Source organism: Ruditapes philippinarum, unplaced genomic scaffold (genome assembly GCF_026571515.1).
Source record: "Ruditapes philippinarum isolate M1 unplaced genomic scaffold, ASM2657151v2 ctg850_1_1_1_1, whole genome shotgun sequence".
Taxonomy (NCBI): domain Eukaryota; kingdom Metazoa; phylum Mollusca; class Bivalvia; order Venerida; family Veneridae; genus Ruditapes; species Ruditapes philippinarum.
This window is the reverse complement of record NW_026853165.1, coordinates 114060-137033: the sequence shown is the minus strand read 5'-3', so window position 1 is coordinate 137033 and position 22974 is coordinate 114060. Positions and strand designations below refer to the sequence as shown.

The following is a 22974-nucleotide window of genomic DNA, read 5'->3' as shown; positions in this document are numbered from 1 at the left end:
AGATTTACTGTGTATATCCTGTAAGCAGAATATGAAATAAGTTACGTTAGGCGCAAAGGTTACGTCGAATCCGTACAACGCTTTAGCAAAAACGAGTATTTTTCATTACCAAAGTATTTTTTGGAACTGAAATTCAAAGAAACGAATTAGCGCATACTTTTGCTATGAACTGTAACCGGTGGTACAAATTTACTTTAACCAGTATTACAAATGTGTCAGCATTTCTTGTTTTTACTTTTTTAGATCATTTGTGTGAATGCCGATCTTACTAACGTTTTAAGTATGACTTTTGTGTTTCATCGAAATAAGTAAGTAAAGTAACGCATGTAAAAATCTTCATTGGTTTTATATTTAATACACGTTAGACAATTGTCCAAACTACTAGTGTCTTCAAAAATTGTCTTATTTACCTTTTATCTGCTAATTTTAGTGTAATATGACACACGTAGTGTGCCAAATATTTCAGGTTTACCGAATAACAAAATCAGTAATGTAATTTATATGTAATTGTATTAGGTCATACTGACGAGTCGCTTTATCTTCGCTAGGTCGTCATTCACAAATAAGAATAAAATAAACACTGTAAATTTTAGTTAGCAAAATATGCGCTCATTTATTCCTTTCATTCTATAAAAATATTGGTTCATTTATGTACCGTTGTGATAACTTTGACCATAGAATTATACAATTCTACATTACTTTTGCTGTACAATTCCTGTGTCATTTGCACATTCCTGCTTTATATTATATACATGGTGAAAAGACAATTTTGTTTTTGATTCTAAGAACTGTAAGAGATTTAAAATATTTCTAATCTGTGTGGTTCTTGTTATATATGGCATAATGAATTCCGTACATACGAAATATTTATAACAAACATTTATTACCATCTATATTATCTATCTTTTCAATTGTCCTTTCAGATCTTCCGTGACGATCATCAAGGTCCCTGCTAACATTTTTACTTCCCTGAACTTCATTTAGCCATCCCCCGTTACTATGTCTTACATTTCTGAATCTTCCTTGCCAATCAATTTCAATTACATCACTAAACTTATTTATCCAGTTATTTGCTGTGGCCTGTATGACTGTACTTTCATTTCCATGAAGGTCGACAACAGATGCATTGTCGAATAATACTATTCTCCTTGCAACTTTATGGTTTTTAGCCCGGTCGTATGTGATAATTTCAATAGAATAAGGCCCAGGTTCGTCAAGCTCTAGCGTGAGGGAACTCTTAAAGTAACACACAAAATATTTTACAAAAAAGTCTACTTCTGTAATATTATTTCACGAGAGAAATATATACACGCATGAAGAGTGGCCTATTTACATGGTATTGAATTTGTCCCAAAAACTCTTCGTGAACAGTTGAGCTTGATCAATATTATTATACTAATAAAGACATGACATGCCGCCAGACATATCCTTACAATATAAAATGTTCACTATCTCAGACAAGTATTGTATTTTTGTTGAAATTAATTTTCAGACAACTCAATGCCAATTTCGTCAAGGTCTAGTGTGGGAGAACTTTGAAACCAATGCCATCGTCATATTTTAAATTGTTGTCTGCATCTCAATAAATGATACATCCTTAATAAAATGTGTTACAATAGATTCAGGTTTTGTTTGATTTATCAATCCTTTAAATCTTGAAGGGTCTCAAACTTGTATTGTCTAGTCGTTTGATATAAACTTGTTCTGAATCAGTATATATGATTTGCTTGTACAGCCCCTTGGGACATATTATCTGCAAAATTGTACATGGATACATATAATATCAATAAAGCTACATATTTGAAGTTTACAAAAAATTTTGGGAAAGCATGTCAAGGAATGATACGTTCTGAAAAATCCAAGATGGCCGCCAAAACATTAAAGGATGGTTCATAAGCATTTGGTGTAATAAAATAAGTTTCTTTTAATCTATTTTGGAACACGTGATGTTAAAACATCAGATCATACTAAAACAATATGTCTTTTCTATTATTTATAAATAGTTTATGGATTGATTTTATAGAGAAATTTGTTTTAAAAAACGCATGAAAAAATATCAAACATTCGACATGGGGCTGACATTATTTCCTATCAGTCATTGCATAGTAGAAAAAATGAATATTTTTACCATATATTGCAAATGCCTTACCAACATCTTACTTATTGGCCCTTATTTCTTATCTTTATTGTGTAAGAATGAGGATTATGATATTTTTAAAGTGTTTGCAGTAAACGAAAATTGAGTGTCGGTATTTTGTGAATTTGTATGTTATGATAATTGAAACTATGAATAGTGAACATGTATTGCACTTGGACACGTACCTTAATTCAAAGTGATTTTGAATGTTTAATTAATAGCTCGTTCATCAATATTCAACAGGTTATGTTGCCATGGCAATGAAATATTAATTTAAATGAAAGGCACCTAAAATAAATCACACCTGGAACGTATGAGACTTTCAACTTTTAGCATTTCAAGGATGTTGATGAAGAATGACATGATTTTACCAGAGACAAAATTCAGATGAATTATCTGGGCAAATTAAATATGTTGTCATGGTAACAAATTTGAAAAACAAAGGGACTCCACTGAGTTTTATTTTACATGACGGAAGTAGAAATATATTTTAATATTTGTGTACCATTTTCTGTAGGTCTGGAGCAAAAACTTGTGTTCAAATTTTTAGACCATCGTCTCAGCCCGTTTTTCCAGAATAATCATTGTTGTTGTGAAATAAAGACACTCTTTTCATGCAAATCTAGTTAAGAATCACACAAAAGAAAAATCGATTTTCAGTTTTATTCTGAGTGGTGTTTGTTTTTTGCTTTTTGTTGGTGTTGTTGTTGTTGTTGTTATTGAAGAAACATAAGAAAACCTACAAGCTTTAAACCTTGGTATTACATTTATAAGAATATGTTAATTCAAGCGACCCTTTGGCAAGTAATTTTTGATCAAACGAGCTTAGATGTGATGTATAATATCATTGACAAAATTGCAACAAGAGAATGTTTAGAGATCTCAGACATTTTATTTTGGAAGGAGAATATTTTAAAAAAAAAAAACCTTTTTCTACATAAAACTATATAAAATTAACTCATTGGGCTGAGCAAACTTTGACTCGAGGGTCACGACTTGAATAAGATTAATAAGGTCTTTGGCAATGCTGTACACTGTACAATGCTGTAAATTTCAAAAGGATAAAAACAGGGTTTTCTCAATGTGTTTAAGTAAAATTATGTGGGCATTCGGTTTAGGAGGAGAAGATTTTTAAGTTTTTCCCATATGTAAAAAAACTTCTTCCTGGCATTGGGGTAAATTTGACCACATGGTTATGATTTTATATTAAATAGTGGTCTATTAGATAATGCTTTAAAACATATCTAAGCTCTGGGATCTGTAGCTTTGGAGAAAAATGTGTTAAATGTTTTCCTAAATTTACACTGTGTAAAAGCAAGTTACCTCCGGGGGCTTGGCGAATTCAAACAAACTTGGTAGTTCCATTTGAAGAAGGCTCTAGATCTTGCTATTTTCTGAGAATATTTGAAAAGATCACACTTTGTCAGTTCGTTTTTAACCTCCTTTATGCAACAAACCAGAAACGTTTGAACAATTTTCGTAGATTTTGACGCAAAAAAGGAAGCATCATTTCTACCAAATTTCATCAAATCTAGCCTACTTGTCTCACAGAAGATATAATTTGAATGAATTTTTGATGAGGAAAAACGATCCTAAATGTTTACTATATCACTGCGTGACATATGATCCTAAAAACTGATGTCTGGTTGGGTCTTACGTCGCGTCAACACTTTAAAAGGTCATCTTGCGACTTTCCTGCTTTACTGGTGGAGGAATACCACAAGTGCCCCCCGCGCATTATTTCAGAATAATGACACTTTTTGTCATCTAAAGAGGCAAATCAGAATTACATTATCTATAAGAAGTTGAAATTTGGCCTGTAAGATATTCGCCGGCAGATACCGGTCAATATGATTTCCTGCCGGTGAATATCACTTCATATTCAATGGCTCGTTAGCCAAAAATTGTTTGCCTGTTTCATTGAAGCGTGGGGAAAAAAGACGCACGCAAACAAAATGACGTCAGGCGTTCAATGACTACGCGGACGCGTTTATACTTATCATTGATATGTAACTTTTAACTAGTACAATAAAGGAATGATATTTTAATCGTGAAACATGCAATAAAGAACAAAACTCAACGATCTAATGAAAAAGTCTCACATTTATAATGAACGAAAACAATTTGAGCGACATCTTTAAAGAACAAATATTATTTCTTTCTCTATTTTTTATGGAAGATCATTCAATAGTCTTTGGTCTTCAAATAAATTCATATTACCTAAGGCATTGAAAAAATATCGGAACTACTAATATTTTAGAGTTATTTTGATTTCTTAAGTCTGAATTGTTTAATGTACCATCTTCTTTAGCATGTACATAATGTATACTTGATCTTGTCCATTGAAGGATGTGAGAGTATTTGCAATGGTTAATACTGTATTTGATTTAAATACTAGGTAAACAATGGAAAATCTTTATGATGGTGTTATGTGTCCGCATCGAGATAAAACAACCTGATATGTTGTGAACATTTCGGAGTTTCTTGATGATGATTAAAGACTGACGGTCTGTATAACAAAGCATTACAAGGTCTGATCTGCATGTCTAAAGAAAATTTATAAAGAATTATGAGACATCGATGTAAAGGTATTTTCTATTGTGGCCTGTTTGTTACGTGTAGGAAGACCTATTTGGTATGTGTAGCAAGACCTGTTTGCATGATTTATATGTTGCTCCATATTTTTAGAGAATAGAAGAAAGTGTCAAAATGTCAAAATGGTAATGTTATCTGTTAATATTATTTTATTATCAGACAGCCTTGTATTACGTAGAGGTGAGTGGACAATTATTCTAAGGGTTTGTTATCAGATTACACTGCAACCATGACACAAAATCTTAAAGACATTTTTCAACACAATACATCGAAACGAATGAGTCATTTTTCAAATGTTAGGTGGCTATCTTGGCGACAATCTTGAATTCTCAAAACATACCATGATTTTACATGTCTACCCAAACTTTTTTAAACGTCAGATATGTAGCTTTCCTTGATATACTATTAACCCATAGACTTTATTGCACCGTAAAGGTTCCCAGGAACTGTACTATTGACTGTCAGTATAGTTTTATTACAAAACTATAGATAATGACTAAGAATTCTTGTAATTTTGTATCTCTAAATATATATTCAGACAGTTACATGCTTACATATGAGGAACTGGCTTTCATTGAAGGATTAAGCACATCTCCATTCTTAAGTGGACCAGTGTCAGATGTCTTTTGTAATTTGTATATATTAAACTCATACTCTTTAACGCCAGAATCACTGTCATTCCATCCGTCCCACTGCACGGTCACTTTCGGCTGAAATGAGATTTTTATACCATAATTATGCAGTGTAAATGATGAATTTTTATATTAGCATACGAATGTATATTGTCTACGAGGCTGACGTAACATTATTATTTAATCATTTATATATTTGTCATTTTTTACAATAGTATGGGACATTTCTTTAAAAAGATTATTTTCTTAACAAAGATATATTTAAGAAACGATATCATAGGTGTGACATGACTAAAACATCATTTGCTTTTTGTATGCTAATGCTCACATCCATTTTTTTGCACTATTCCGAACAATGTTTAAGTTAATACAAATGTACAAAGAAAGCAAATGTTGCAATGGACAATGTACAAGTGAATTAGTAATTTACATAATGGAAAAGAAGGTATTATTTCTATAATGAATTTAATTTTGAAATTGAATGGTTAAACAGTTTATAACTCTAAAATATATTTGCTGCTAACATTACCTGTGTAAGAAAATCTGTTGCTTTTAATGCATCTTTCTTACAGTCGTCACTTTGTTCAAAGCAATGATCAGGTGGGTGAGTGTCAAATTCCAGTTCAAGAAATTCGGTTGTTTTAATACCATTAAGATAATACTCTTCTTTTGAATATGGCTGCTGAAAACTACTTCTGTCCTCATAAAGTACTTTGCCACCGTTTTTTGCAGATACGGTATATTCTATTCTGAAAGAAAATATTTCGACATAAACCAATAATATATAATTATGAATTCAATGTACATTAACATTTTCAAGAATAATTTCAATGTTTTGCTGATAAATACTTTGTAAAACAATGGTTTACGAGTACAGGTGCAAAATAAAGCGGAAAGAAGAAAGTGCTTTACTTTAATGTTTGAAAGGTTTTAAAATTAAGTTTTACGTATTATCTTATGTTAGAACTACATAAACCTTAACTAGTTTTAAGTTTGTAAATTTTTCGAAATTTGCTTAAAGGTATGATCTGTACAATATACAAATCTAACTTAATGAACTACAGTTAAATTGGTTAATTGCCGACCCATCCTACCAAATAACATTTGCACATCTGAATCATTTATGGGTAAATGGGTATGTGACAAAGATGTGTAGATAAGGGCCTCGTATACAATGTATTAGAATATACTGGCCTTGATATTGTTTCCATACCTATCCCCATGCGTAAAGTTTCCTTTCAATATCCTTTGCCATGATTTTATACTCTTTATTGAATAATTCCCCGTGATCTCCGGGAACCTTTTATCACAATTTTCAGCAAAGTTTGTACACCCTCCGTTTATTGACCACTGTGCCCTGTCTGTACCTGTTAAAACACACTTTTTTATAAACTAATATTACCCTAATGACATATTATACTTGTAGCAAAACAACACAAAATGTTTATTACTATTTGGATCTGCCCTTCATGGAATAAAATATATTCTGTCTATAATTGCAATTTACCACATTTTTATGGAATATTATTATAAAAATATGTTATTTCTTCAGCAGTAAATAGTAAGGGCTGTAAAATGTGTTTACTTCTTGGTAACATAGCTTTTTCCTTCAGAACTTGTTTCAGTCTTTCCAAAGGCTAGGATTCATTTGAACAGTATTAACTTAACGACAAACTAACAAAGCCACAAAGAATATGGTAAAGGTAAAGGTCTTGTTTATTATAGTGTCACCACTACTGAAAAGGCCAGCCATTTCTGACTTATTAGACACCTTTGCTTGCATACCATATACCTCTCAACTCCTACCACTATGCCAGGCGCCAGGCGGATAGAAATCGGTAACCATTCATTTTAACTACCTTGCTGCTCACGAAGCGGTCATTTCGGGTTTGAGTCCCACGAGAAACATTCATCCTTCAAATAACGCTCTCCTTGGGGCTCGAACCTTCGACCTCCCGATTCGAATGCGGACGCCTTAACCACTAGGCCAACGGTACCGGTTGATATGATTGATAAATTAAATGAGTGTCACGTAACCGATTATAAGTTTACGTCATAATTTTGACGCCGAAACCAAAATTCATTTATGACGTCATATTTTACATCATTGGAACACTGAAGCTGACAAGAGAAAGTCTGTTTGAATATTTCCTTATCTTTATTCTAACGTAAGCGATATATGAGATAATCCACAAACTGTTATTTAAAGGCAAAATAATATAAATGAACGCATATGAAAAATATATCTACAAGTATAAATAGAAAGGAAGCAACTCTTGACTATTTGAAAGGGCTTTATAAAGAAAGGTTTTCTTTTTTCAAATTGCAGTAAAATGAACAAGAAACATTGATATGTTTGCTCATGTTTAAACTGACTTTTGAAAATATAATTTACTATAAAAGACTTTGCTATATAAGGCATTACCTGGCAAAATATTGTCATATCATTATCATTAATGGTCAAATGTAATCAAAAGTAATTTAACAATAACTGCAATTCAATATCACTTAAGCTAAAGTATATACCTCTGAACAACGTGAGACCAATGTCCATGTCATCTATTCCGATCGTATAATCTGTTATATAGTTTGGTATCTTTTCGTTGTCTATCTGTGGTTTATAGTGTGACGAAGCTTTCAGCTTTAGCTTGGACCAATCAGTTACTTTAGTCCAGAATTTTGTTTTATTAAATGCTTTTTCCAATACTAATTTATGATCTGAATTATCCATCAGGGTAAAAAAGAAATCTTTAATTGTCGGTTTTTTTGCCGATGTAGCTAAAAAATAAATGGAATAACAATAACAAAATCAGTATAGAATTTGATATACCATGGTTGATGACTCATTATAAACCTCCTGAGAAGTGAAGTCTTTTTTTTTTTTTCAGAAAAAAATAAAACTAATTTCTCACATGATAAAATGTAACCATTTCAATTTCAGCGTCTGCACCTAAATGCTCCAATATCAATGATGAAGGGATCTAATCTTATTAATTCAACCTTCTTTTTATTTTAATTTTAGTTAATATATTAAGTCCATGTTGTACTTCATCTAGCCTTTTCATTCTTCAGAGACCACAATGATCAATATCAAATTCAAATTTCACTCAATCTAGAAATGTTTTTAGATTCCAAGTTCAAAATTTATATCAAATCTACTTGAATACATATTACATATTCGAGACACTTAAAATTCTGTATCATTTAGCGTTTTATCACTGTGATCGGATGTCATTTGCAAAGAACGTACTTTTATGTCAATAAAGTTGTATCAAAATGCAAAAAGAAATGGCAAATAAACGTAAGAGATAATTAAAATGATTAATTAAATATATTGATTACTGGTACACAACTACACAACCTATATGAGACCCGGCTAGAGCCTCATCCGGTACGAGTTTTACAGTTGTGTCTCGCCTGTTCACCTACCAGTTGCACAGTCCATACCACCACCGAATCCGACGGCACATTTACAGTCTTTGCTTAGTACCATATCACCAGTGCAGCTTCCAGGAAAACATCTTGCTCCCTGTTTCCAAGAACACGCCTCTACAGGGTACAAACAATCAAAGTATAACATCGACTGTCAACATTTTGCATTGCAGAAGAAATAAGGATTTTGTATTAGTCAAATTAATTTTAATTAATTTTTCCATTTTTTTTTGACAAGTTTTGATCAAATGAACCAAGTTAGACTCCTACAACAAATTTATTTAACCAATTAAAGATAAGCAATGAATCTGTTATGAATATCAAGTTTGTAAGATTACCGTGTGTTATTACCATGTGTTAAATTTAAAATTTCATGTACTTAAAAACGACAACGACAACAAAAGACAAGGATCCCCTTAAATCCTTAACAACATTGCATTTGAATTTATTCAAACTAAGTGTCAAATTACAAAGTACAGTTATGGATATGAACACCGAACAGCGAATGTGCCTGACACTTGTGACATGAACTTGATCTTAAACCCGGAGAATAAAAACTTACTTTGACATTGCTTATTATTCGGTTTACCAGTATAGACGTTATATCCTGGTTTAGTTCTAATGTATTCTTCAACACAATAGTCACATCTGTAATCACTACTCGTTGTGCAGAACGCCCGATTGCAGTTTGCTGGTTTGGAGCACGCTTTGAAAATGGGGAAATTGTTAAATTGATTTGGTTTCAAAAATAAAACACGTAATAAAAAGAATTAATGACTAAAACAGTAGAAATATCATAAAGAAAGCTCATATTTCTGTTGAATAAAAGTCATATATTAACATAAGTATTCAAATAAAATACGGATTTGTTACATAGTCTGCCTATTTATGGTTGCCATTAACCTTCACATGCAACCAAAAATTATCAGAACTATATTCGTTAAAACAACTTCAGATGCATTGAAAGGGAACTAACTTTCCTTTTAATTTTTGACTACGGTTTGAAATGTGTTACCCTTGCAATATCCGTTGTCATACTTCACTGGATAGTATCCTTCATTGCAATCTTTGCAAAGTGATGGAGCAAAGCATATTCCACCACTATCTCTCACAACTCTTCCATCTATGTATTTCGCTTCGCCTTCATTGTTTTTATTGCAAGTATTTGGACCGTAGCCATCGGAGCAACGTGCTAAAATAGTATTATGAAAATGAAAACGTATATATCATTCAAGAAAAATTATACATTCACGCACAAGCTCAAACGCACGTACGCGCACACACACGCACACACATACGCACACGCACACATACATACATACATACATACATACATGCATGCTACATACATACATACATACATACATACATACATACATACATACATACATACATACTCTGTCTTCGCGCAAACTTTTCTGCAATATTTATAAGTTCATTTACAATGAATCAATATAAGCAATACCAGTTGTAGCTTCATTAAGCAATACAAAAACATAAATATGATTTCGACTTGTCTAAACACTTATGTTTATATTGGAGAAATGCAAATCAGTTCTTATTTAATATGAACAAGTTATTGAGTAGTGATTTACCATATACTGATAAAGAGTTATAATTTCTAAAATGTTCTATAACTCTTTTTCTTTTTTTTCTCGTACAACTACTGAATATTTGTTGAACGATTTACGTACCAAAGATTTCATAAAGGTGCAGGTAAAAATCATAGATACAAACATGTATATCAAAAAGAAAAAGAATATCTTTATCTATCAAATGTAATTGTGATAAATATCTAACATACGTGAATCACATCTTTTAACCGGTGTCAAACTGTCTCTCCATCCGCTACAGCATTGGCTATTTTGTAAATATCTTTAAACAAAATTTTACAACAATCAGATCAATAATATGTTAAGACAAAACATTATCAATAAATAAATTGATAAATATGATTTATATTTATTTCATCGTTTGTATGATACAAAATTATAGTTATTAGCATCATATGCAGTGCATATGCTGTAGCCCGCAGCAGCTATACATAATTCAATTTCATATTTATTTACAATAACACTCAGTTTGTATAATTTAAAAAAAAACATGAGCAAATAAAATAAGCAAACATATAAAAGAAATAGGTCACTGTGATACTTAGGTATTGAAATAAACACAAAACAATAATGAAAATATAAATTAACTTACAGGACAACACTATAGATTTATGTGTGTAAGGTGATATATCGTATAATAAATACCAGGTTTTGGTTTTAGATTTAAGTTATTTGTAATTAAAACATTTTTATGGTTTGATTCAATAACAGTAATTTAATCGCGTAAACCAGTGGGGGGGGGGGGAGAATATTCTTTTTCAAAAAGGCATTTGATTGACAGATAGCCTATCTTAAAGTGGGCCGATGACCACATTCAAGTCAGTCATTGCTGTGTTTTAAGTTATAGCAATAACCACAAGATCTATCAATGAATAAATGAAAGAAGGTGTTTGGAATGAAATTTCCATACAGGTGGTCTTTAAATTAGTTTATTGAAATATGAGGTTATACTATTATGTTCTAATTTGACATCTGTTTAACTTTGAATGATGGAAATAAAAACACATCAGTCACTTATGATAGCATAGTCATTTATTTTAAGTATATTTTATATACATGTAATAAACATTGACCACAGAATAGCACATTTTATGACAATGCGCGTAAAGGAACATATATCTGTGATACTTTACTGACAATAGCCTTGCATTCGCAAGTAAATTTATTTTGTAAAACGGAATACCATTATAGGACGATTTGACGGGGTTAGTAAACTTCATTTATAAAACTGATAAACTTTAAAAGACTTTTAAGATTTAATTATAACCTTTTGATAAAATCTAGACTAAGAGATCAATTTGTTCAAGAATGGATTTTAAATATTAATTCTATGTCAAAATTAGATTACTATTGCAAATATAAAACTGAATTTTGCTTTAAAAAATACTTGGATATTATATTGAATTATAAGCTAAAGCAGCATTTGGCATGTTTAAGATTATGCTCATATAGTTAATATTTAGCATTAGGAAGGTGTAATAATTTTGAAAGAAGTAATAGTTTGTGCAAACCATGTAACCAAAATGCAGTAGAGTCAGAATATCATTTTGTTTTGTGTTGCTCACGTTACAGTAGTATTAGATCAAAATATTAAGGCCAGTGTTCATGGCCAACTATACAAAGGTTTAATGAATTGATGTCAAATTAAAGTAAAAAATAATTATATGTTTAATCTAGAAAGTATATAAAAGAAGCATTATGTTTACGTCAAAATACCCTTGAAAATTTACCTGTCTTTTGATAGTATATTGTACTTCATTATTTATGTCTATCTTATTTATGTATATAATAGTCTTTGTCATAGGTATTTGTTTGTAAATGGCCAATAAATGAAACTAAAACTAAATATAGAAAAATGGTTTCTGGACAATAACTAGAGTTAGGAATAAGATATTTTTATCAAAATTAATACACTGCAAGCTTATAAAGCTTATACTTGTATAAAGACCTTGGTTGGGATTGCTTTGGGACACCTTGTATCAAGGTCACCATTACTAAAAATAGAAACATGGTTTCTGGACGACGGTATTAGTTAAAAAAATGAGATATTGTTATCAAACTTGCTATTTAGCAACCTGATGTGGAAACTCGGTTTATATTTCATTTGGACTTCCTGTGGTCAAGGGTCACTATTTACTCAAAATAGAAAAGTTTTCTGACAATAATTTGAGTAAGGAATGAGATATCATACTCAAAATTAGGATTTTTCAATTTTTATATGAAGATCCTGATTAGGATTGCAATTAATTGAAATAATTCTTTGTTCACAGTTGATACTTCATAACTTATAGGTTCAAAATTTTCATCAGACCTCTTATTTTTCAAAAGTCAAAGATGCTGGAGGGACTATAAATCACCCTTAATGATAGCTCTTGTTTTGTTTTGTTAAAATTCTTGAACTTTTTCTTATCTTTGTAGTATCGATTTGTCTTAAAATAAAAATTGTTTGATGTAAATTCACAACTTCAATAAATAATAATAAATGAAGTTGTGTATACATTATTCTAAATCTAATAACTCTAGGAGAAGAATTTTATAACAGACATTGTCTTTCATTCTAATCCTGTTTTTTAGAATATTTGAATTGCTCTCTGTATATTGTTAATTGTAACATTTATATGTTCTGAGAAATAAAATATGTTTAAACTAATAACTCTAGTTATCTTATACAATATATGGTTAATAAGATAACAAATGTACTCGAATATACAGACAAGCTTTTTTGCGTCTTATTATTTACAGACCATATCATTCTAGAGGTAAATTGCTCGTAGTGGTCATGAATGAAACTGTTGCCGGACGAATTTTTGCCAAATTGATGTTAAGGACAGCATTCAAAGACCGGGCGGTCGTTGCTCGATGTCCGGGCGGCGTCTGTACGATTTATAAATGAATCGACGGTCGCCGAGTGGGCGCCGTGTGGTAAAGGCTTGGCATTTTATGATATTTGATGATTTTGCTTTAAAATTCAGTAAGTGGTCAGTATGTCAGCAAAGAAGTCAGTCGATAGAGACGATATGAAGACCAAGCAAAAAAGCAACAATTGTAGTTTGGCTTGTCTTTAATAATAATCCGCTTAGACGTTCTTGCTCGGTCACAGAGTTCATTTTAAATCCAAAAGAATTCAGATAAATTTTAGGCAACTACAAACAATCTCTAGACGTAATTACAAAAAAACAAGTGGCGCGATCGCCGTACGACAAAACGATTACCGCCCGTTGTCTGTGCGTGAATCGAATCGTCCGGGTACCGACTTGTGTCTATTCTGGCGCCGGGCGATGTCCTGGCGGGACCCGGGCTATGTACGCCCGGTGCCTTTATAATGAACGCTGTTTTTGTATAAAAGAAAAACAATCGTCCGATAAAAAAAACAACATCGTTTGGGCGCCGCCAAGCGACCGGGCGATCCCTGCCAGAGTAGTTTTTCAACTCAATGACCCAAAAAATTATCGTCTGCCGCCCGATTTAACGATTTTTACAAAATCGGCAGTTTTGACGATAGCGCGAACGCCGGGCGATTTTAAATTTGATACCTTGTGTGGTCATGAATAAAACTGTCGCCGAACAATTTTTTGTCCAATTGGTGATAGAGACAGCGTTTAAAAGACCGGCCGGTCGCCGTTCGATGTCCGGACAGCGTCTGTGCGATTTATAAATGGATCGGACGGTCGCCGTGTGGGTGCCGGGCTGTTAAGACTTGGCATTTTATGATATTTTTTTTTAAATCAGTCATTTGTCAATATGCCAGCAAAGAAGGCAGTTAATAGAGATATGATGAAGATTAAGCAAAAAATGCAACAACTGTAGTTTGCCTTTACCTCAATACTAATCCGCGTAGACGTTCTTGCTCGACCATATAGTTCATGTTAAATCCAAAAGAATTCACAGATATATTTCTAGGCAACTACAAAAAATCTGAAGCCGTACTTTCAACAAACTCAAGCGCGATCGCCGTACGACAAAACGATTACCGCCCGTTGTCTGTGCGTGAATCGAATCGTCCGGGTACCGACTAGTGTCTATTCTGGCGCCGGGCGATGTCTTGGCGGGACCCGGGCTATGTACGCCCGGTGCCTTTATAATGAACGCTGTTTTTGTATAAAAGAAAAACAATCGTCCGATAAAAAAAAACAACATCGTTTGGGCGCCACCCAGCGACCTGGCGATCCCTGCCAGAGTAGTTTTTCAACTCAATGACCCAAAAAATTATCGTCTGCCGCCCGATTTAACGATTTTTATAAAATCGGCAGTTTTGTCGATAGCGTGAACGCCGGGCGATTTTAAATTTGATACCTTGCGTGGTCATGAATAAAACTGTCGCCGAACAATTTTTTGTCCAATTGGTGATAGAGACAGCGTTTAAAAGACCGGCCGGTCGCCGTCCGATGTCAGGACAGCGTCTGTGCGATTTATAAATGGATCGGACGGTCGCCGTGTGGGTGCCGGGCTGTAAAGACTTGGCATTTTATGATATTCTTTTAAAAATCAGTCAGTGGTCAATATGCCAGCAAAGGAGGCAGTTGATAGAGACAAGATGAAGACCAAGCAAAAAATGCAACAATTGTAGTTTGCCTTCACCTTGATACTAATCGCGTAGACGTTCTTGCTCGACCATAAAGTTCATGTTTAATCCAAAAGAATTCACTGATACATTTTTAGGCAACTACAAAAAATCTGAAGCCGTACTTTCAACAATCTGAAGCGCGATCTTCGTACAACAAAATGATGACCGCCCGGTGCCTGTGCATGAATCGTTCGCGAACTGGCCGATACTCGTTCGCCAACTGGTGTTTATTCAGGCGCCGGTCGATGTCCGGGCGGGGGCCGGGCGATGTCCGTCCGGGGCCTTTAAAATCGGACGGTGTTTTTGTATCAAAACAATCGTCCGATCCAAAAAAAACATCTGGCGATCACTGCCAGACGAATTTTTCAACTCACTGACCCAAAAAATTATCGTCCAGCCGCCGTTAGCTTTTAAGTAGTACTTAAAACACGACTGCGCCTGCCCGATGACCAAAATTTTCAGCTGTTGCCGTCCGATTGTCACGGTGGCCGGACGGACATCGGCCGATATAACGTGTTTTTGGACGCCCGGCGGCAGTTTGTCATTTGTGACTTAGGCATATGGCATGATTATAAAATAAAATCACTGTTAACGTTCTATTTGGCAGTCTGGTTTCTGCATTTGGAAATTTCCTAGGGTCATGTTCTGTCTTGAATACAGTAATTTTTATTTTCTTAGGTTAATAATTCATTCTTAAATGTTTGCAAGGTTTGTTAATGCGAGTGATAATGTCATCTAAATAAATAAAAATTGTGTGCAAGAGACTACAGTTTATTCAACAAAAGCAACCATCTTAAAAGACACTAAAAATTGAATACGCCAGTCTATCCGCGGCACAATCGACCAATAAGTCACCTTATATTGACAAATATCAAAGAATCATCATTAGTCATCATTTCACAAAATAGTTTATATCTTTACTGTGCAAATGGAATGATTAATTGTAAATGTAAATTACATGATTGCATATATCTTAAGTAATTCAGATCAATATTGTTCTTCTCTACTCGTGTTGCTGTCAATATTAATATGGTAATAAATTGGCGTCATAACGCGTTTCATTTTGCTGTATAATACTTTTTGTTTTGCGTTATAACGCGTTTCATTTTGCTTTAATACCTATGTTACTATATAAAGTAACAAAATATAGGGTATTTCAGGGCCATTATGGCAAGATCTAGGTCATTATTCAATTTCGACCGCCTTGCTACTCGGCATTATTTTTTCATAATAGGCGAGTGAATGAGCGCACTTGCAAAATGACGTTATCAACTCTCAGTGACTTTCAAGATGGCTGCTGTCGTTGAATGAACTGTAGTCACTTACACACAAAAACTTAAGTTAATGTGGTATTCAATCTGAATCAACAAAGCTTAACATTTAAGATTTATAAACGCAAGAAAAGAATACAATAACTCTACCTAAGACAAAACGTGACCCTCGGAACTTCCAAAAATTGATTTCAGTTTGAAGGTAGAAAAAAATCGCATCGATTGCAAATAGAGCTAGACATCCTGAAGGCACAAACGTTCATAAAAACTCAAAAAAATAGAGAGAGAGAGTATTTATCGATATAAACAACAATAAAACAACATTGTCTCATATTTATTTTGTTTTTGTCATGTTTTCAAAGGTAATCGGAGGGTTAAACTGAATGACAGATATGTGTTTACATTGACAACTGTCCGTTTCTGAGAAAGGGCGAAAACCAAGATTAGCGGCGATGTCTAAATGCCGTATTTCGGACATAGGTATTAAAGACGTTAATACTTGGTTGCTGCTCGCCATTATGCGATAATGACCCTTGAGTTAATAATGTTTTCGGGCCTGCGGTCCTCACACCATTATGCACATCTTCGGGCCATTATCGCATAATGCCGAGCAGCAATCTAAGTATAAAGCCTTCTTGTTTTGCGTCATAACGCGTTTCATTTTGCTGTATAACGCCTTTTGTTTGCGTTATAACTTTTCTGATTTTGCCTAAATACACCTTTTGGTTTGCGTTATTACACCTTTCGTCGCTTTATTGCCCCTTAAGTTTCGCGTTATAACGTATTTTGAATTGTGGAATTTCACCTATTTTTCGCGCTACTAGGTCTTGTTTCACCTTAGGACGCCTTTAGTTTTGTGTAATTACGCCTTTGATTCGTGATTAAATGCCTTTATTTGCATTAAAATTGCCTGTATATGCTTCACTACGCCTATTGTTTCGCGTAATTACACCTTTTGACTCGCAATATATTAAACGCGTTATAATGCCTTTACATTTTATAAATTATTTTATTTGATACAAAAAGAAATCCGTTATTGTGTTTTGCTGCGGAAAACATTACCAAACTCACCCGTTTTATTTTTTATTCTTTTTTTTTAACTTAGTTAATAAAGGAATTTTGGCTGAAGAAATACACAAAATACTTGAAAGTACTGAAAATATTTTATAGCGTTTTACTTTACCAACGCGGTTCGTCATTGCCAGTCTGAATTTCGGCGACTTTTTTTTATAATTCATGGACACTACATGAAGACTATAGCTCAAACATAAGTTCAATTAAAGGTTAGAAAGCGATGATAATATTTAGTTTTAAAAACATGTGTAATTAAATAAATGACCTAATAAGTTTTAAAGATTATAAAATTGCACCATAGCGTTAAACATTTATTATTTATCTCTGAAACGGAGCTAAATAATTTATTTAAAACACGCCAGGTGACACATTTTCATCCATTGTTGTTATGGTGTAAACGTCGTTTTGATTAGAAGCAAACATTCCTTCTCGGGCAATTATTCAAAATGATTTCCTGTCACGAAAATAATGCGTATTCAATATTAACAAATGTATAAGTACGTTGGTAAGTACGAAAATTATTAATCATCGTGTCATGTGCAAATTATGATAATAATAGACTAAAGAACTTTGCGCCTGGTGCATTTAAAAACAGCATAAAAGAAAAAAGATCCCATCCAAAGACGAGAACAAAATATTAAAATAGAAGATATTGAATATTGAATATTGTACGAGTTGAATTAAATTATAAAATGCGAGTCTCTGGCGAGCACGATATTTTTTTTTATTCAACGAGTTCAAAAGAATCAGCAATAAACTTTCACGAATTTAATATTCCATTTATCACATACCGAAAATAAGGACTGTTTAAAGTTGAAAAGAGGATTTTTACATCGACGCGCATATAGTGTAACGCTAACATAGCGCGTCTTTACACAACTAGCATGCGAGCAGTTCCCGTACAAAAATTGAAGTTACTTAAACATTATTTTTCATTACGCTCACTCACCAAAAAATGATACACATCAATATTCGGCTCGTCACACACAATATTTAAATGCCATTATGTTCTAATTATAGAATAACCCTTATAGAATAACCCTTAGGTATGAGGCCTCATAAGGGGTACCGAAATTAGCCATTATTTTGTGTGAAGAGAAGTAGTTTCCGTACATAAAATATAACCCACTATAATTATACAATATTGTTATATAAGACCTATTTTTCATTTAGAATTGTTGAAGAGACCAATTTCCCACAGGTATAAAGGTGTCATTCAGGATATAGAGCGTAGACTTTAGTTTTAGCTCTAGTATATATTACGTACCTTGTACCGTTGCCCCAACGCCTTCACATGCAATGGCGTGCTTATATGCATGATAATTTACTCATAAAAGCCATAAAATTATTCAATATAGTAATGTAGATTAAAATTCTGATAATTAAACAGGTTTTCATCACATTGCCCACTTATCTGTACACATGTGGTATTAGTGAAAATCATTTTAATGGACCTCATTTGTAAGTATATTGCCCATGCGCGCAAGGACAGAATCCCCCAATGTTTACAAGGTCACGTTTTGACAACGCATAGGTGAAAGTGATTTAAAATAAAACATTTTATACGTACTGCCAAGCTGACATTTAGATTTTGTCTCGTTCATACATATGCTTGATTGATATCAATTTTTAAATAATGCAAGTAAAAATCAAGCGTTAAAATGAAAAATACGGGTACTGCTTCTGTACGGGAACTGCTCGCATGCCAGTATGTTTGTAAAACAAATGACCCCACTTCAAGATATATGCACGGCCGTGCAACATCATATTTACGGAGTCGCAAATCGACACGGGTGTGTGATAAATAGCATTACGCTGGAATTTAGCGCGTCTTAACGCTTTGTTCGTATAACGCAAATGAAGTCACGTCAAAATATATGCAGGCCGTGCAATACCATTTTTATGGAGTCGTCAAAAAGGCGCGGATGTGTGATAAATAGAGGATATTTGTTTGGTTCAGTGTAAGATCGGAATATATTTCACCGAGTGAGCACCAAAAGGTATATTTCACGAGTGGCGCAGCCACGAGTGAAATATGAACTTTTGGTGTTCACAAGGTGAAATATATTTCGATCTTACACTAAACTAAACAAATTTTCTTTTTATTATATGCAAAGAAACGTTTTAAAAAGACATAAAACCTAATACTGAATGATAAGCGCGCCAAATAATAATACAACGGGACGTCATTTACGACGTCACGTCATTAAGTTGGTACCCAGTTCTGTGCACGCTAGTATTTCACTGAAACAACGTAAGGGGCTTAAATTCAAAACAGTGAAATTATCAAAGTGGTAATTTCACTGTTTCAAACAGTGAAATTACCAGTTTTATATCACTGATATATTTCTATAAACCACCGAAAAGCATGTAATAAATGTTATTCTAACAGGTCATTTTGACGTGACGTCATTAACGTTATATCAACATGGTGTAAAGACGCGCTAAATGTTAGCGTTATGATATAGGTGTGTCAATAAAAAATGACACTTTTTCACTTTAAACGGTCTTTATTTGGGTATGTGATAAATAGAATATTAAATTCGTGTAAGTTCATCACTGAATTTATTGAACATGTCGAATAAAATAATATTGTGCTCGCCAGAGGCTGGCATAATATAATTTTATTCAACTCGTGCAATAAATTCAGTATTGAACTTACACTCATTCAATATTCTCCATATGCACGTCAAAGAAACATTTTTCTTTTACACTTCACAAGCTTTGGTATGTGATAAATAGAATAACAAATTCGTGTGAGTTCATTACTGAATTCATTGAACTCGTTGAAAAAATAGTATTATACTCGCAAAAGGCTCGCATGATATTATTTTATTCAACTCTTTCAACATAGTCAGAATTAAAATTACACTCATTCAATATCCTTTTTTATCATTTACCTTCCCTATAAACAACATCGAAAGCTTTGCAAATATCACAAGAATTAATGTATAATAAAACCACTTATTTTCGTTTCTTATTACTTGATTTATAAGGGAGTTTAGAGCAGAGCTACAGCTAACATTGTCTTTATCTTTAGGAAAATCGAATACTAGTAATTCGTTTCTGACCATTTATGCAGGCATCACATATTGTTTCAAGAATTATGTAGAATATTTTATCTAGTTAAATCTAAGCTTTTATAAACATTTACACCCCTAAAACTGAAGCTAAACACAATTTCTGTACAAAACATTAATAAAAAAAACATTTGCTTCAATTATATCTTTAAAGTGTAATAGATGCTCACTTAATGAATGATCAACACCACCACACTTGGGACACTTTAAACATATACTATGCTCATCTTTGGGCAAAATATTTTTATCCTAGAAATGTATTGAAATCCACGAAATTCTTACTGAATATGTTTTTATTTTGAATAAAATAATGAATAAATCATGTGTTGGAAGCTGTATTCCCTATTACAGGACAAGTAAAGATAGTCTTTTCTTTAAAAAACTGCCATTTTTTAATGACAATATATAATTATATTGTGACCACCTATAGTGTGTAGAGTTCAAAAAAATAACATATCCACTTTAAATGAAGTCGAAACATGTTTATTTTATACATGCAAATAGGCTGTATAGCAATTATTAATATTCTTAAAAATCAAATTTTAGCATAGTATATCTTTAATGATGAAACTGTTTTGCTTTTGCCTTAAATTATACAGTGTCAAGACTTATACCTCAATGATATGAATTAACCGTTCGGCATACGATAAATGAACTTACACAAATTATAGAAAAATAAATAGAATAAGTGTAATATAAAGTAGTCATTACACAGTTTCGCAACCCCACCATCCCCACCATCCGCGGCATGTTTCTCTGGATGTAGCATAATATTCTATGCAAGCTGCACCTGCGTAACTGAAAAAAAAGAAGAAAAAATATCTTAGACTATATTTTCAGTGGTGTCCGTTTAAAATCAGAAAAATGTTTAAGAAATAATGAACTTGAAGGAACTCCACTGAGGTCCTAATGCGTATTACATAAAATTTGAATTTCTGATTTAAGTCAGCTGAGGCATTTTAAACAGACAGATAAACATAATGTATTTAAGAAATAGTGGCTTTCAACCCAGAGATCAAGGATTCGAGCTCTATTCGGGACACGACCATGTGTCTTCATATGACACCAGTATTGGTTGGTGCCAGGAAGCGGACTCGAAACTGATTAATATACTGAGTAAGTTGCAAGAACGTTTTGTTGTTAAAACTATAAATATATATCATTTCCATTATTAAATGTATTATTATCAATTTTCTGTTCAGTGTACGTTCTTTATTTTGAATAGAAATATTAAAGACTGAGCTTATAAGGTCATTATGTTACGTATAATCTTAAATCGGAAACAAGACGTGTGTAGTGGTCGGATTTTGAGTAGAACAACACAGGTAATAATATATATTTATTCTATAAAGAATAAAACCTGTAACAAAAAAAATTACAATAAGATATCACTTTACAACTCAAATATCTTACAATACAAATACATTTCACAAAATAAATCATTCAACATTTATCACACAACAATTCAATTACAGTAACACAATTTCTCAAATAATATACATTACAATATACTTATTGCATTAAACCCGACTGACCAGTATTTACCCTTTTGAATGCGTAACGCAATAGACAATAGTTTCATGCTATTACTATGGACACGCGTGAAATATTTAATAGATTTGGTCTAGCCTTTAAGATAGAATGTAGCGTGTACCGAGTGGTGTATTGTTATTCAAGTGCTACAAGATAAAATCTTAATATTTTTAATATTCTTAAATGCAAAATACATGTAACTTTTTCCTCGGGATACTCATTCTTATGATTGGAAAATAACTGAAAAAACATCATTCAATGCATGATAGCAATTTTAATCTTTTTCAAAAATCATTCGAAAATATATATTCCAAGTAACAATTATTTGCTTTCAACCAAATATCAATCTAAAGCTCAACCTATCCTCCATCCCCTACATTTACATTGCAACAATCTTATATACTATGTTTCTAAAGAATACAATGCTTCAAACATTCATAAAAATGTTCTTCACTAATCATTTGTCTTATGAATATAGCACCCTTAGTACCAGATATCTGAGATTTCTATGTACTAGTAACTATAAACTTTAACATTTCCAATCAACCTTGGCCAAAGAGGTCTTACTGACACAATAGCACATTTCAGTACCAGATATCTGAAATTTCTGTGTACAAGAAAATGTTACTATCATTACGATCCGTATGAGTATTGTGAGTAATAGATGTACCATTTCAAATATCAACACTTTGATGGATACCCTAAAATTATATAGATTTGAAATTAAAAATGGTTAAAAAATACCTACTCTTTATATCATGATCAATTTCTAAATATCTTGCTACATTTTTCTAATGCAAATAGCAAACTTATAGAAAAGGGAGACAATCAAGTAAACTGTTATGTACGTTTCTGTCACAAAAGTACGTTAACAGTCAAATAGGAACTTGGACTATATACATGTATTCAAAAATAACAATGTTTGGTTTGTTATTATTTGATTAAAAAAGTGTGTCTCCGATTTTTACCGGTCCTTTACCGTAAATAATTTGCCTTTTTACTAATAAGTATAACAGAAAATATAAGATGAAAAAAAAACTTTT

The 22974-nt window shown here is 32.7% G+C and overlaps 1 protein-coding gene across 1 annotated transcript in view; it reads right to left on the bottom strand.

Moving 5' to 3' along the window:
- Window positions 1-22974, bottom strand: part of LOC132735959 (uncharacterized) — a 32698-nt gene that overhangs the window by 3850 nt on the left and 5874 nt on the right. Inside the window, exons 2-11 of the mRNA XM_060722998.1 lie at window positions 21110-21196; window positions 10601-10671; window positions 9812-9988; window positions 9359-9502; window positions 8794-8913; window positions 7891-8142; window positions 6578-6731; window positions 5894-6113; window positions 5287-5442; window positions 888-1236 (exon numbers count right to left, since the gene is read on the bottom strand). Of these exons, the coding sequence (XP_060578981.1) occupies window positions 888-1236; window positions 5287-5442; window positions 5894-6113; window positions 6578-6731; window positions 7891-8142; window positions 8794-8913; window positions 9359-9502; window positions 9812-9988; window positions 10601-10671; window positions 21110-21196 (1730 nt within the window). The remainder of the gene's footprint in view (window positions 1-887; window positions 1237-5286; window positions 5443-5893; window positions 6114-6577; window positions 6732-7890; window positions 8143-8793; window positions 8914-9358; window positions 9503-9811; window positions 9989-10600; window positions 10672-21109; window positions 21197-22974) is intronic.